The sequence below is a fragment of the Sporisorium graminicola genome, chromosome SGRAM_22 (assembly GCF_005498985.1).
Source record: "Sporisorium graminicola strain CBS 10092 chromosome SGRAM_22, whole genome shotgun sequence".
Taxonomy (NCBI): domain Eukaryota; kingdom Fungi; phylum Basidiomycota; class Ustilaginomycetes; order Ustilaginales; family Ustilaginaceae; genus Sporisorium; species Sporisorium graminicola.
The window spans coordinates 439,531-455,480 of record NC_043731.1 but is presented as its reverse complement, the minus strand read 5'-3'; the positions used below and the strand labels follow the sequence as shown (position 1 = coordinate 455,480).

The window sequence follows — 15,950 nt, the reverse complement described above, 5'->3', positions numbered from 1 at the left end:
TGTGCCGGTTCCGGATGAGACGATGCAGCGTTTTTCTTTGTAAACTACAAAAGAGATGTGAACGGGAGAAGGGGAAAAATGATCCCTTTAGACGGGCTGAGCAAACGCCTGTGGTGGGATTGCATTGCTCGCCTTCAAGTTCTGGAAATTGGTGAAAGCGAGGTTGTAGTCCCAGCCATTCTCCTGCAGGCACTGTACCGCGAAAGGGTAGATGAGGCCGGTCTGAGTAGCCAGTTGGAGCGACATGGCGTGTTGCTGCTCGTTGATGCCGGCAGCTGGAGCCTGGTTCTGCAGATGAGGAGGCAGAGCAGCGCCACCAGCCACCGGGATGGATCCCGGAGCAGCTGGCTGAGGCATGACAGGCGTTTGACCGGCCTGTTGTGCTGCTTGCAAGGCCTGCGTCTGCTCCGCCGTCACCTCGCCCGTAGGCAGGCTGTCCGGCGCCCAAGCAGACGGGCTAGAGTAATGTCGCACAACCAGCTGATCCGACAAGATGACGCAGGGCCAGCCAGCAGCGGCAGCTGGGCTGTCGGGCGGCACGGGTGCGACCGCAAAGGTTCGGTCAAACGAGCGAATACCTTGACTGGGTGCCTCGGCGTACTCGCCGTGTACGTTGATGTAAAGCAGCGCCTCGGGACGCTCCTCGCCCTGGAGCCTAGCGCCGATGACGGTGTTCGGTAGCACCCAGGCATCGACGACAAACTTGGAAGCGTCGTTGAGAGGGTGCGAGGTCTTGGGCAGCTTTCGGAGACACGCCAGAATCGAGCCGACGCCGTGATGCAGGGACGTGTGGCGGTTCTTGGGAGTGTGAACGCGCATCAGGTTGCGATTGCCGTTGTCCTGGTAGCGATCAAAGTTGAGCTCCTTTTGATGGGGCATGGTGTGCAAGAATCCCGCGGCACGGGCCCTAGGTGGTGGCACAACATTGACGCAGAAGGAGAACTGAGCCAGAGGAGCATACGCTTCGCTGAGCTGATTTCGGTCCGAGTCGTAAAGGGTGAAGAATTTGGAGAGGAAGTTGGGCATAATTGCACCGGCTTCGGCGTCGACAAAGCCAGGTTTGTTGGGGACTGGGAAATTACGCAGAGGAACCTGTGCGGCGTCCGCATCGACCTTCTTCGACTTACCAGAAGATGGCAAGTTGGCAAAGCCCGACTCGGTCTCGGTGACTGGCTTCTGGTCGAGCATGGTGAGTTGACGGAACTTGGAGAGCACTTCGCGCCGGTAGCCTTCCTCGTTGCCAGCCGCAATTGCGCTTGCGTGAACAGGGTTCCCCGTCAGCAGCAGTTCCCTGAGATTGGTGAGCTTGGTCTTTCGCGTGGCGAACGTATCAAGGTCCTTTGTCCACTTGAGGTCGTTCCCTTCGAGGGACAGATTCTGCAGGTTGGGAAAGTAGGCGGGCAAGGAGCTGACGGGTCCCAAATTTCGGAACCCGTTGTTGGCGAGCGATATCGTGACTACGTCGGGATAAGTCTCGGAGCAGAGCTTCCATATGACGTTGCCGAGCTCCTTGGGTGCTCCAGCACTGCCAGGAGGCTTGACGCCTTCGGCCTGAAGAATGGGGTCTGCGCGCATGTTCTGCAAAAATGAAAAAGGTAGAACGTCGGGATCAGCTAATTGTTAGGTATGGTCGTGCCGCGCGACTGCGAAGAGAGTTGTAGAATACTTACTTCGAGGTTCAAGAACTTCGCCTGCGGGTTCCACCGTGATTCGAGGAAGCGCTTGATGAGTGAAATGACATTTTGCGTCTTGGGCATGTCATTGCCAGAAAAGACGATCCCGCCGCCACCAGGTATGCGGCCGCCTCCCTGTGCTTTTGATGAAGAGATGCTCTTGAGGACCGAGGCGGTATTGCCGGCTCGGAGGCCATCGTTGACATTGATGGCAGCTTTCTTGCCCTTTGTTGCAGGACGGTTGCCGAGTGGATTGGCGCGCTGGCGCGCGATACGTCCTCGAAGCGGGTTTCCAGAGCCATCCTGGATGTACAAACAAAGGAGAGTCGGGCGACGTCGATGGAACCAACGAGCGACGATTGCGAATGTAGGGGGTTTGTGATTAGTCTGTTGTTCTTCTCGTTGGTGCGGACAAAATTGGAAGTAGTGGAGGCCCTTAAAGACGAAGGATGTTTGGCCGCCAGGTGCGTACGCAGTGCGTCAAAGGCCTTGCTTAAATTGGATGGTCGAGTTCAAGTGTAGCGGCTGTCGGATGACTTACGGGATTGGATGGATCTGCCCCACCGTTTCGCTGACCTTTCCTGCCACCAGCTCCTCCTGCTCTGCTCCTGCTCGGGCCGGCAGCATCGCGCATGCCCACGTCGCCATCTACGACCAGACCAGCGTTGCGCAAGGCAGCTCCAGCGATGGTGTGGCCACCACGTCCTCCTCCTCTACGAGACATGCTGCGAGTCGGCCTTGTGGTTGACCAGTGTTTGGTGTTGTTTCGCCAGGTACAACAAAAAACTCAGGCAGGTGACACCCGGGCAGAATGATCGAGTAAGGGCTACGATGTGATCTTTAAGACGCTGATCAACTGCGTCGGTACTACTGGGCGTGTCGAGCAGGATGCGGGATGCGGGATGCGGGATGACGGGTTTGTAGTTGGAAAAGTGCTGCGTTACACGGTATGCAATTTAGATCTGCTCGAGGTCGGTTCGCGGATGGATAAATGTGAGTGTATCTGCGGGAGTAGGTGCAGGAAGTGCGGATGGAGCGATTCTGAGAATACGATGGTGGGGTGAGGATGAGGTAGGATGGAGGTGGTGGTGGATGCGGGATGAGGAGGTGAAGCAAATGTAAGAGCAAACAAAAACTCGGAGTTCGGTTGCTTTTTGGCTCAGTTTTTTCTTGCGTTGCAGATGGCTAAATGGAGAATCGTCAAAGCTCAGAGATGCAACCGCAACCTTTCTTGATTCTCAATATTTGGTGCCTGCTTTTTTTCTTCTTTCTTTTCTGTTCCTTTTTCTCTTTTTCTTCAAAGTCAATCCTCCACATCTCGTTAAGAAGGAACAGGCAGCGACTAAGACGCTGGGAATCATCGTCTGGCTCGCATCTCAAAGCTGGAACAGCTTCAAACAGGCTTCACTCCGTCTCACAACCTCACGTTCAGATCAGAGGATATATGGATGAAAAGCTAGTGTACAATGGAAGGCGATGGCGGTGGCGACCGGGCGACTTCATTTGGTGAAGATGCTGACAACGTCGTCGGCTGCAACGACATGGTTGAGACCGACTTTTTGAGAAGTGGGGAACTTGCTACTCTTGCCGTACACGAGCGCATACTTGAACTTATCTGCGAGCGCCCTGTGAACCTGGTGACAGACGTGCTCGATAGTGGCACCCTTTCGCACCACCAATGGATCCGAGAGGTCGGGTCGCTCTCCGCGCTTTTTCGTGTAGATGCGGTTGATGCCGAGCTTGTCCCACATGGTGTCCTTGAGGTAGTCGATGTTGAGATCCTTTTCGACCGAGATGACGACCGAGTTGGGCTGCCTCGCGAGCTTGTCCATCTGCTCCATGCTGATCGAGTCGATCTTGTTGTAGACGTACAGGCAGGGCACGTAGTTGCGATTGCCGAGCACGACGTCGATGAATTCATCGACAGTGATGTCTTCTCTGAGCATGACATCAACGTTGTGCATCTTGTACCCCTGCAAGATGGATCGAATCATCTTTTCGTCGATCTTGGTCAGCGTCAAACCCATGGCCTTGGTAATGACGATACCACCGGTGTTCTTCTTGCGCAGGACCACATCGGGCTTGGTCTTGTTGAGGCGGATACCAACAGCCTCGAGTTCCTTTTCGAGCAGTGCACGATGCGTATCGGGCTTGGTGGCATCCAACATGATGATGATCATGTCCGCGGTCTTGGCTACGGCAACGACCTGTCGACCTCGACCTTTGCCCTCGGAAGCGCCTTCGATAATACCAGGCAAATCGAGGATCTGGATCTTGGCACCTTCGTACTCTAGCACACCCGGCTGACATGTGAGGGTGGTGAACTCATAGGCAGCTGCTTCTGACTTTGTGTCGGTGACCTTGGAGAGGAAACTCGACTTTCCGACCGAAGGGAAACCGATGAGAGCCACACGTGCATCACCGGACTTCATGACATCGAAGCCCTCGCCAGGCTTGCCCGACTTCTTTTGCGGTTCGAGGAGCTCATGGCGAAGCTTTGCAATCTTGGCACGGAGCTGTCCAAGATGGTACCTGTAGGCAGAGATAAGCACAGCAAGACGAAGGGTGTCAGGGAATTGTGTGCAGGAACGAGCGAGCGCCTAGAGATGAGTTTGGACTTACTCGGTAGCCTTGTTCTTTTGCGTCCTGGCGACCTCGTCTTCGAGCTCCTTGATCTTTTCAACGACACCCATGATTGCGACTATGTGATTGATGCCTCTGACGAGTCTCGCGGCTCTAACCGTGTGTACGTGTGTGTGTGTGTGTGGTGGGTGCGGCAAAAAGGAGAGTCGCCAAGGGCGATTGAAGCACGATTCAGCTGAGTCTTTCCAAAATTGCCGGTATCAGACGCACTTTCGGAACTCGGAATGAAATCTTTAAAGATAGTAATATGTTAGACCGACATGTGAATCTGAGTAGTGCATCCAGCCGGCGGCGCCATCCTGGATCCCGCTTCAGCCCGAGAGCATCGCCATTACGATGCTAAGACCCCTCGCATCGATATGCTGCTATATTTTTTCGAGCCACAACCGGACTCAGCTACAAGCCATGCCGCCGACGGTGCGAGAGTGAGCCGCCTTGTGGACAGAGCCGAGAGCAACACAGACAGCAACCCAAAGCGCGTCTCGGAGAGAAACGAGGAGCGCTCGGCAGAAGAGCAGAGGAAAAGTGTTCAGTGTGTTTGTTTCGTCGGTCGAGGTCCGTAAGGGAAAAGGGGAGAAAATAACACTTTTTTTCCCGGTTGGTGTGCGCGACAGGGCTTTGAGTTATTGCAGACAGCAACAAACAAAACAACAACACACACACTCACCGCGCGCAGTGCCGTGTCAGCTCGACAAACCCAGCCAGACACAAACAACACACAAATCCTGGTTCGCTTAAGCGTGTCTCTCTCCCTCTATCCCTCTCTCTCGGTCTCTGTCGCTCATTTTCGACTGTCCGCAACAGCATCTTGAGCGTGACTGCTATCTATCTCCTCCTGTCCATTCCTCTCTTGATCATCCCGTCCTTCTCCTCCTCACTCGCAACCGTGGATGTCGCGCATCCCTCTTCCCGTGCGTCAAGAGGATACATCTCCAACTCCCTTGCAAACTTCCACAAACCTACCACGATCCACCTCGATCTCCAACATGAGCTCCACCAGCAGCTTCCGCGAAGCCACCGACACGCGCAAGCGTCAGTCCAAACGAGACGAGGCCATCCGCAAGAAGATCGAGGGCGAACTTCAGCGCAAGTCCGGAAAGCCTTCCACTCCAATGTCGTCTCGTCGAACCAAGCGCACCGCTAGACCTCCCGCTGCTGCTGCCGGTACCGTATCTGCACTTCGTCCGCTGCCTGCACTCACCGTGCCGCAGTCGATCAGCGTCGCCGATGCCAGTCAGCTGTGCGCGGCCAAGCGCACCGACTGCGTGCTCGTCGTCGATGATGAGGAGCACCTCGCAGGTATCTTCACTGCAAAGGATCTGGCCTTCCGCGTCGTCTCTGCTGGTCTGGACGCGCGAAACACGCCCGTATCCGCCATCATGACCCGATCGCCCATGGTCACCCGCGACACCACCTCGGCCACCGAAGCACTCAACACCATGGTCACGCGTGGCTTCCGTCATCTTCCTGTCTGCAACGAGGACGGCGATGTCGTCGGTCTGCTCGACATTGCCAAGGTGTTCTACGAAGCTCTCGAGAAGCTCGAGCGTGCCCACGGTTCGTCGCAGAAACTGTACAATGCGCTCGAAGGCGTCCAGAGCGAGTGGGGTGGTTCCGCCGGCCCTCAGCAGGCCATGCTTCAGTACATTGAGGCTCTGCGACAGAAGATGAGCATCCCCGATCTCTCTTCCATCCTCGACTCTCGAACGCTTCCCTGCTGTGTCGGTGTACGAACCACCGTCCGCGAGGCAGCGCGCCTCATGAAGGAGCACCACACTACCGCCGTCTGCGTTATGGAGTCTACCGGCTCTGGCCCTGGAAACGGACAGATCGGAGGCGGAGGCGCCGTCACTGGCAAGATTGCCGGTATTTTCACCTCGAAGGATGTCGTCTTGCGAGTCATTGCCGCCGGTCTCGACCCCAAAACTTGCTCCGTGGTGCGTGTTATGACGCCGCACCCGGACACGGCCCCTCCTTCGCTGACCATCCAAGAGGCGCTCCGCAAGATGCACGACGGCAGGTATCTCAACTTGCCCGTTGTCGACGTTGACAGCCGCCTGGTTGGTGTGGTCGACGTGCTCAAGCTCACGTATGCCACGCTCGAGCAGATCAACAGCATGAACGACGAACAGGCGGGCGGCGACGGCGGGGCCGGTGGACCCATGTGGAACCGGTTCTGGAACTCGTTTGGCCAGTCCAACTCGATCGCGGGCGATGACGAGTCGATCGTCTCCGGAAGCATGCGTCAGTCCGAGAGCCAGTTTGAACCCCAAACGCCCAGCAAGCTCGGTGGCACCATTGCCGACATTTCGTCCGATCTGCATCCCAACGACTCGGCCAGCGCCGTGGGCCACCAGGTCAATGGCGACGATGGGGCGAGTGCCGTCGGTTTGCCGTCGTCAGCGGCGGTTGAGGCAGACGACGGCACCTACCTCTTCAAGTTTGTCACGCCCTCGGGGAGGACGCACCGGTTCCAGGCGCGCTACGACAGCTACGAGACCATCCGCGAGATTGTGTGCATCAAGCTGGGCGGGGATCCGTTCTTCGAGCCTGCTCCCGTGTCGGTCTCTACGCCCGCGTACGAGATTGGCGAACCCAACGGCGATGCCGCGCCACCAGCCCCCGCTGCTGCTGCCGAGGTGCCGGATCCGAACGACTTCCAGCTGGCTTATACCGACGATGAGGACGACGTGGTGCTGATTACCGCCGATGGAGATGTGCAGGATGCGGTCAAGGTGGCGCGCAAGCAGGGGCGCGATCGCGTCGTGCTGCTGTTGCAGGGCGGACGTGGGTGGGAGGATGCTACGGCGCGTGCGGCGGCTGCGGCGTCGACGTCGGCGTCCGGGTTGGCGGCGCGCAAGCGTCAGCAGGCGCGCGAGAACGCCGACGCGCAGCTGCAGAGTGTCGCTGAGGAGGAGGAGAAGGAGGCAGGCGCTGACGACGACGACGACGACGAGCACAGTAGGCGTAGGTCGGCGGCTAAGAAGTCGTCCGCGAGAAAGGCCACGGCAGCAGATGAAGAGCTGCTCTTCGGTGTGCTGCCCAAAGACCTTGCTCTGCCCGCCGCAATCGGCTTCTTGGGTGTAGCCGTCCTGGCCGCCGTAGCTCTCACTAAGAGCGGCACGGCCAGCGCTCACTAGTGTTCGAGTACGAGGATGTAGAAACCCAATCAACCACCGTCTCTTCGGTGGTTCTTGTCACGTGTTTGCGCATGGAGATCAGTGTCATACCTTTCGACGACGTGGCTTTCGCAAGCTTGTGCATTTTGAAGCTCGGGTGCAGAGCATGTGCGTTATGGCGGTCCATGTCGAGACCCCGGTTGCGCAGGCTGATCGGCGCGCGAGTGAGATGCAAAAGAGAGAAGGTTCACATTCCAGCTTCACTAAAAAGACAATTAGAAGTTACAATACAGGGAGAGACTACATAGGACAAGAGGTTGTAAGAGAGTACAGGGAGCAGGAGCAAGCAAAGGTAGAACGGGGCGAAGCTGGAGCTGGGGGAGATGGTCTACAAGAACGAAATTGAAGCAGGAGCGTGCAATGGTCCAAGGACGTCACCTTGAATGGTAGTCAGACCAATGCCTAGGCGGGAAGGAAGGGTGGGGAGGGAGAGGGGCATGATAGTAAGATGAAGAACTTTTACCTCGTACGGCCGCGGGGTCAGAGCGATCCGGGTACGCGTGCGACGGCAAGCTCGAGGACATCAATGACGGAGAACGAGCATTAACACTTTGCGACCTGGACTTCTCGCTTTGCTGCACCTGCGTCGAGCTGGCACCTCGCGACGCGTTCGACCCGCTCGAAACGGGCGTGATTGGCGTCCTAGGCGGCGGGGTCGGCACCGACGCACTACGCGGAGGCCCCTCGATCGGCGGTTCCGGTCCATGCAGGAGCGCGGCTTGCCGGAATACCCAGTCCCACAAATTGTTCTCATCAGCATTGGAGACGGTAGCATCGACTGCGCCCGTCGATCGTGCCAACGCAGGACTCGGCTCCTGCCAAGGACGCAGACTGTGTTCGTACGGCCGGACCGTGTGATGCACGTGTTCGATTTGCGCCTGACACGCGTATTGCTCGTTTGGGAAGAGTCCGTTGCCAGGTCGCGAGGGAGGCGCATACGAGCTGAGCAGTCCCATGGGATCCGTAGGGTCCATGCTGTCTGTCGCGACAAGACCCCATGAAGATGCGAATGCTGGAACCACAGATTCGTCCGGTGTAAGGTCCCACGTCCTCCCGCTGCCTGCACTTCCATCGCGAGCGCCACCGCCGCTGGAGCTCGATCCTTCAATAGGCGCAGGAGTCAACCCAGCAGCCCCTCCAGATCGAGCAGGGGCATCTGCGAGCTCGGCAGTGTGCGCCACGATGCGCCTCGTCAAGGCTGCGATATCTACTGATCGGCGACGCGCAGCCACTTCCGAGGCCGGAAGATGCTGATTCGCTGTCAATTGCTGTTGCTCTTCCTCAAGCAGCGTCTCGATGATGCGGCTGCCGCGATCCGAGCCCGGAGTCTCGCGCATGGTGTCGAGCGCCGATTGCACTTTGCCCCTGCGCCTGCTTCGCGTTTCGGCCGTCAAGTCTTCGTCCAGAAGCAACGAAATCGTGAGCGTCAATGTAGCACCAAAGAGATGCAAAAAATTGACCCAGAAGCCGTCAATGACTGGACAGACGCTACGAAGCAGCTTTTGCGTCGAGACGATCTGTTCGGCCAGCAAGGTACATGTAGCACGCTCGCTGTACGACGAGAGACTCTTGCGGTTGAGCTTGAGCAACACGTCGAACGTTTGCTGATGCAGCAGACACCTCTGCACAGCCAGCACGCCCGGCCGCATCTCGGTGCTGTCGAGTCGGTAGAAGGGAGGCAAGTCGCCGAGGAAGGTTTCCAACTTAACGTGGAGCAGCTTTTGGTTGTTGGGCGAGATGACGTCGTAGACGCCTCCGAGCGTGCTCTGCTCGTTGCGCAAGTCGATGCTCTCGCGGATGATGTTGGCAAGCTCGATCTGGCAGAGCGTGTAGCTCGTCTCGCAATAGTCGTCGCGCGAAATCTCGTCGGTGCGGCCCTCGGCGAGGCGCGCATCCGTAGTGTGCAAGGGCTTGCGTGTGGTCATTTGGGATGGATGGATGGTGTAGGCGCCTTCACGCTGTGCCGAGCACCAGTCTTTGACAACGAGATACCACCAGATACGTACACCGCTCTCTATGTAGACAATGTGGTCGTCCGGTTTCTTGCTCGACGGCATGGCGCTGCCCAGACGGTGCAGACCCATGTCGAGGGACGTCTGGATCGAGATTCGCAAAAGCATGCGCAGATAGGCGGGAGAATCGCGCCCATCGAGGATCATGAGGATAGCCGTCTGGATGGCTGTGAGCGAACCAAGGCTGAAGCTGCGTTCGACGGCCAAGCCGCGCTTGGCCAAATTGAGCCACTGGAGCGAAATGTCGTCGCCGCGGTTCTTGAGAGCATTAATAGCGATGAATTCGGGCGTGGTATCGTCGGTGAACATGCCTCCCTTCCACGGATAGAAGCGCATGCCAAGACGAAGGATCATGAGGTAGCGTGCGAGGTCGTACATATCCAAGGGCGAGGTGAGCAACTCTTCGACGGTAGCCTGCGCGAAGAAGTCGACGTCTTTCTGTACAGAAGGCATGTGCATGATACGCCCGACCAGATTGTGGCAGCGCAGGTTGAACGTATGGAGGAGAGTGTCCACGATGTGCTTGTCGGGAATGATGCGCTTTGCATGCATGAGCAACTCGATGCGCTCGTTGAAGGCGGCGGGTGCGGCAAAATAAGCGTTGCTTGCTTTGCGTGGAATTGTGCTGCTGCTGGGCAGAACGTTGTTGATCTGCTTGTTCATGGCTTTGCCGTGACCGGGTTCGCTGACGCGAGGATCCGATGCGGCGAGCTTTTCAAGCGTGACGAGCGAGGCCTCGGTCTCGCCTGGCTCTTCTTCATCAGAGTCGAAGGAATGGACGGTGGGACTGTAGCGATCGCGCGAATGGCTGTGACTGAACTCGGAAGGGCCTGTGGTTTGAGAGCCGCGAGAACTGGTACCTAATTGGTGGGACGATAGCGTCCGCTTGTCAGAACGACGAAGGCTAGTACTGCACGGCGAAAGTGGTGGTTGAGATGGCGAGCCTGCTGCGCTCTGTCGAACAACCATCTGCTCCAGCTCCTTGACACGTTTGCGAAGCAAGGCAACTTCGTCTTCGGATTTTTCAGAGGAGGAGGTGGCAACCAGCTTGGGTCGCTTCCTGCCACGGGGCACTCTGGAGTCCTTGCGGCATTCGTCGTGAACGCCCTTTGCTATGCACTGATTGCACGGCAGGTTTGTATCGCATTTGAGTTTTTTCTGACGACATCGCGAGCACGAGGGAGTGAACCGATGGATGTTGGCCATTTGGAGTTGCTGTTCTGGGACGAGCTGATGCAGGGGGCGCTGAACGGAGGGCGGAAGACTAGTGGACGCTGTCGGTTGCGGAAGGGGAGTACTATACAGAGCAGAAGACGAAGCGACGGACGGGATGTCTGGACGGCCATGAGACGGATAAAAGTCGGAAAGAGGCGCATGGTGATGGGATGGACGACGCTGGTCGTATTGGTGCGTGTGGTGGGGATGCGTATGGTGGGGTTGGGGTTGGTCGTAGTACGATCGCCGCTGGGGCGGCGAAAGCAATCGATCAGACATGGTGTGAATGGGTGCGACAGGGTCGCCCTGATGATGATGATGATGCAGGTGGCCGGGCGAGGGCATTTAGGCGACTGACAAGAACATGGGAGGCGGTCGTTGCCGGTGACAGAGGCTGGGTTGGATGTATATACCCCGCACTCGGCTCGGCAACGCGTTGATTAGATACCGGGTGAATAGTGATGCGAAGCACCGGGAAGACCCGCTAGCAAAAGTGTGCGTGTTTCGAGGTGATGGAAACTAAAAGGATGGGTGGGATGATGGCGGAGATGAGGATGAGGATGAGGATGAGAATGAGGATGATGGCGATGGCGATGGCGATGGTGAGAGAGAAAAAGGGCTGCGCGGTTCCTGACACTCGTAGAACCCCACCCAAAGCCAAGCGAGCGACCGAGTGTGTCACAGATTCCTCGCAGCAGCAGGAGAGCCCCAATTACCCGACTATAGTGGCTGCTGCAGATGAAAAGCCGAAAAGGAACACTAAAGGCATAGAAAATTCGGTCGACGCCCAACCCGAAAAAAAATCCAAAGGTCCAGAAAGTCGAAAAATCGAATCAGTTAAGATCCGAAACTGCGAAACTGCCTAACTGATCAAAGGTCTGGAACCGCGCTTTGAGACACAAAGCAAGCTCGGCTGGACAGTTCTAGCTGGCTCTGGCTCTGGCTCGTCGGACGTCTCCCGCTCTCATCGTGCCTTTTGCTCCTGCTGCTGGTGCTGGTGCTGGTGCTGTTTCGAGACATGTCAAAGTGTCGTCTCTCTTTGTTCCTTTCTTTCCCCTCAGACGTGCCTGCGATTGCGAGCTAAAAAAGGCGGGGTTCCAAACCCACACGATCGAATCACCTGCTCCGACCGGCGAACTGTGGGAGGACGATGGGACCATGGCTAACGAGTCGCACCTACGGAAAGATACAAACAGAACGAAAGTCGGCGGCGCAGTTATCTTGCCTATCTCTTTATTCCACCGAAAAATGGGCCGACACGAGATTCTGGTTGGATACAGGAGGAATCATGCAAGCCCCCTTTGACTCGTGTCTTGTTCGATCGGCGTGGCGTTGCGTAAGATCCGATCGCGCTCCGAATACGAACAATTAGTTAAAATGTGTGCGTCCCTTTTCGATTAGTTTGCCTCATCTGTTTCACTGTAGAAAATGCCATGCAATGCGGTGCAAGGTCGAAGCCGAAAGCTGAAAACAGCGGTACAGCAGAGCCGATGTGTTGGCAGCAGCTGACCTTTAACTTGCATTGCCGAGGTGTGCCTCCGTGCACATTCACAACGTGTGCCCGCACACACGACTGCTTCCGCTCTTCCTCCTCTCTTCTCTTTGCTCTTACTCAACGCAACTCTAAATAAGCATTCAGCGCCACATCTTTGCTGCATATCGGCGCGCACCTCGCCTCGCCGCGTACCTTTTGATCCGACTCGTGTCCGAAAATGACGAATGCATCCAGTACACACGACATGACTCAGCGCCGCTGCTGCGTCACTATTGCGAAACCAGACGTCTGCCACCGCCACTCATCTTCATATGGCCATCGCGATCGTTGCTGACTGAAGTGTGATGCTATCACGAGCAAGGGAAGTCGCTCACTTCAGGCAGGGCTGAGGATGAATATATAAGGAACAACCACATCGAGGCGGGCAACCATTTTGGAACACACAACACCATCTTCACCTGGGCGTGCGTCTCGTCTTTGCTTGAAAAATGGTTAACCGCTTCGCGCCCGTGGACCGAATCCACCAAGCGCTGCACGCGTACCACGTCGTGGCCGACGAGCGCGGCGAGATTGTATCGTCGGTGCACTACTGCTCTTGCAGCTCGAGCGGCGACCACTTCCAGTGTCTGATCTACGACTCGGATCGCAGCGACGCCAAGCTGATCGGAATCGAGTACATGATTCCTGAAGAAGTGTTTCTCACTCTGCCAGACGAGGAGAAGCCGTTCTGGCATTCACACGTTTACGAGGTGATGAGCGGTAGTCTGATTCTCATTGGACTCCGAGCCGGAGCCGTGGCGGAGGCCGCGGTTAGTGCAGCCAAGAGTGCCGAAGACGCGATTCACGCGCTGGCAGGCGAGGGGGCGACGGGTGGGGCGGTGCCTGATGCCGCCGAACTCGCTGCCCTCAACAAGGTCAGGAAGCTCTATGGCAAGGCTATGTAAGTTGGTGGTGTTGTTTCACGTTTTCGGCTCCTGCGAAAATACGGCAGGACCACAACTCGTGTCTCACACATTTCATGCAACAGAGCGCTGATTGAAACGGAACTCCATTGACCTCTTGTCTCAAAAGTCACACCTGGCATCCTCCTACGTCGGCTGTACCGCTCGGTGCGCCCCGACTCATGATGCCCACCGACCCCAAATACGGCGGAGTCCCGCCGGACATGATCAACGACCGAGACCAACGCTACGGAGTCAACACGGAACGAAAGAAGCAGCAGCGCAACGAAAAGCTCGACGAGTCGTACGTCCCCAACAGCGCCGCCGACCAGTACGTCCACTCGGGCAAGACGCTCCAGTTCACAGCCGAGGAGCGCCCGGTGCACCCCGCCTAGGCACTGCATACCCTTTGTTCTCTACTCTCCCTACTCTCAGTCCATTGTTTCCCCTGCTCTGAGTTGCGAAATCGAAATCATGCTCCGCGCGGAGTATGTTCGCCTCACTACCGCACACTCTTGTATTTAAAATGCTGCATCGTCTGCCCATTGTAATTACGCTAAGCTCGATTATGACCTGCGCATCGCTCGCGGGCGGGCCAACGAGCTCTTAGGTGTGGCTGGCAACCCCGCCGATCTCTTTGTGCAGCAACCTCTCCTGCAAGTCGCGAATCCCTCCTGTGCTCGCACCCGCCATCAGTCCCAGTTGAAACACTCTCGTCGCCGACGGCTTGGGCAGCCTGTACAGCGCCGTCGCAGCCGCCGCGGTCACCACACCTGCCAGAGCACCATCCGTCCAGTGACCCAGCACCTTGAATCCCTCCCTCGCCTCCTCGGGTACAACTGCACTGCCAGACGATGCAAACTGCGTCTGCAGCGACGCTCTCGTTAGCTCGGCGAAGCGCTCAGCAAAACAGAACCCCGTCGTCCAGATGCCCAGCCTCGCACCCTGTCTGAGCCCGCCCTTGGCCGCACCAAGCAGCACCTTGTAGTTTTTTGTCTTCGAGTAAAAGTACCATCCCTGAACCGTGTCTGGTAAGCGATGTGCGTTTTCGGCCATGAACACCAGCCCGGCGCGTTTGCCCGATGTGAGCACACCCGAGACGAGGCCCAGTCCAAACGCGGTCGACGGCAGCACGGGCGAGATGGCCAGCACCGATCGGAAGAACGATGCTGGCTCGGCCGTGTTGCGTTGCAGGTCTTCAAGCTCAAGCGGCGAGTGAATCGCGTAAGACTGCGTGGAAGAGGGAGAGGTAGACGTGGAGATGGAATCGTTGGAGGCCGCAGCGCCGACTCCGGCAAATCGTCGCTGCACTTCAAAGTCTCTTTCCGTGTCGAGCTGCGCCTTGAGCGTAGACACCCACTCTTCGAAACTCGATGCGTTGCTCAAGTCGGTGAGTGCCTCGTCGACCGACTTGGGTTTGGCTGCTAAACTGCTGCCTGCGTTCGCAGCTACGGAAGAAATGTCTGCCTGGTCGCGTTGGACTCGCATGTGTGGTGCAGCATCTGCCAACGACTTCTCCTTGCTCTGCCTGCTCGGGATTAATTTTGTCATCGCCACTACGAACTCGTCCATCGTCTCGACACCCAACGCCCATTTGGTTGCTTCCACCGTGGCCAGCGTCGAAAACGTCACCATCGTAGTGGCGATGAAAAAGGCCTTCAGCGACAGTCCCACCGGCGACTGGAAAAAGCCTCTCGGTGCCGCATCGTTGCTCGCATTCTCTTCCATCTCCTTCATTCTGCGCTGCTCTTCAGCAGGTACGGGTGTGGATAGCCCGAGAAAGTCGAGCGTCGAGTCCATCTCGCTGTAGTCAATCTTTGCGTCGTTGGGGTTCGGCATCGTAGCTGCCGCCGCCGCCGCCGCCGCTGCTGCTGATGCTGCGGAGGCTTCTGAATCAGTGGCAGAGATGCGGCTGCTCAAGCTCGGTGTTGGTTTGGTCTTTCGCCTACGAAGCACGCTCGGCAGTGCTCCCGTCTCGTCGTCAAACACTGATGTTGGCGCGGTGCCAATCGAGGTATTCGATCCAACGTTCGAACGCTTTGATGGGCTGAGAATGGCACTGTTCATTTGACGAAACAGTGCCAGAGCGCTTGTTGACTCTCCCTCATCCTCCTCCGCTGCTGGGCGCCCTGCTGTACTTCTTGCTCTCAGCGCAGCTGGGACCGCAGGCTTAGCAGCCACTGTAGATGCGGTTGAGTTTGCAAGCGATCCAGATTGTGTCGATGCAATCGACGCCTCAGCCAGCTCCTGCGCCTCTTTCAGGGCTTGCAACTTTGCCTTTCGGAGTCCGTAGATGGTCGCACCTGTGAGACCGACGATAAACGCACCACCTGAAAGTGTTGCGATGAATGTCTTTTTGTCCGGCAGTTTACTCTTGTAGCTCGTCGATGCCTCGGAGGATCGCTCTGATCCTGATGCGGAGCTGTCACCCAGCTGATTTGGTGGAGATAAGTTGAGCGACGCCATGCTACCGTTTGCAGCGCTTTTCAGAAGGCGAACCGCAGATGCTTGGTTGAATGGAGACCTGGAAAAGAGGGTTGTGACAGGAAGAAGGCACGATCGTTCTTGCTGCATCTTTTTTCAGAAGCAATTCTCGGAACGCGGAAAAAGCTCAGGTGTGTTCTCTTGTCGAGCTTTGACTGTCACTACGAGTTGACATGGCTTGCTGAGCATCCTGCAACCAAGATCAACGCTCATTCGCGGTCCTCACAGATCAAACTTGGGGATGGAGAAATGCGGAATGCAAAGTACAAATACAAAAAGTGATGTAGGGATGGCAGAGCGGCTTTGGG

The 15,950-nt window shown here is 56.9% G+C and overlaps 6 protein-coding genes across 6 annotated transcripts; 2 read left to right on the top strand and 4 right to left on the bottom strand.

Moving 5' to 3' along the window:
• Positions 1–87: 87 nt before the first annotated feature.
• Positions 88–2,397, bottom strand: EX895_003766 (uncharacterized protein; the record flags this gene model as incomplete). Its single annotated transcript, XM_029884364.1, has 3 exons — positions 88–1,578; positions 1,671–1,976; positions 2,215–2,397. 3 exons carry the CDS (start codon positions 2,395–2,397, stop codon positions 88–90), a joined length of 1,980 nt encoding a protein of 659 aa, XP_029739074.1.
• Positions 2,398–3,172: 775 nt separating this feature from the next.
• On the bottom strand, positions 3,173–4,366 carry EX895_003765 (uncharacterized protein; the record flags this gene model as incomplete). The annotated part of the gene is made up of 2 exons (XM_029884363.1): positions 3,173–4,205; positions 4,296–4,366. 2 exons carry the CDS (start codon positions 4,364–4,366, stop codon positions 3,173–3,175), a joined length of 1,104 nt encoding a protein of 367 aa, XP_029739073.1.
• Positions 4,367–5,206: 840 nt separating this feature from the next.
• Positions 5,207–7,456, top strand: EX895_003764 (uncharacterized protein; the record flags this gene model as incomplete). Its single annotated transcript, XM_029884362.1, has 1 exon — positions 5,207–7,456. The coding sequence occupies one exon, from the start codon at positions 5,207–5,209 to the stop codon at positions 7,454–7,456; it is 2,250 nt and encodes a 749-aa protein (XP_029739072.1).
• Positions 7,457–7,869: 413 nt separating this feature from the next.
• EX895_003763 (uncharacterized protein) lies at positions 7,870–10,713 on the bottom strand (the record flags this gene model as incomplete). The annotated part of the gene is made up of 1 exon (XM_029884361.1): positions 7,870–10,713. One exon carries the CDS (start codon positions 10,711–10,713, stop codon positions 7,870–7,872), a length of 2,844 nt encoding a protein of 947 aa, XP_029739071.1.
• Positions 10,714–12,705: 1,992 nt separating this feature from the next.
• On the top strand, positions 12,706–13,553 carry EX895_003762 (uncharacterized protein; the record flags this gene model as incomplete). Its single annotated transcript, XM_029884360.1, has 2 exons — positions 12,706–13,157; positions 13,289–13,553. 2 exons carry the CDS (start codon positions 12,706–12,708, stop codon positions 13,551–13,553), a joined length of 717 nt encoding a protein of 238 aa, XP_029739070.1.
• Positions 13,554–13,764: 211 nt separating this feature from the next.
• On the bottom strand, positions 13,765–15,624 carry EX895_003761 (uncharacterized protein; the record flags this gene model as incomplete). Its single annotated transcript, XM_029884359.1, has 1 exon — positions 13,765–15,624. One exon carries the CDS (start codon positions 15,622–15,624, stop codon positions 13,765–13,767), a length of 1,860 nt encoding a protein of 619 aa, XP_029739069.1.
• Positions 15,625–15,950: the final 326 nt, after the last annotated feature.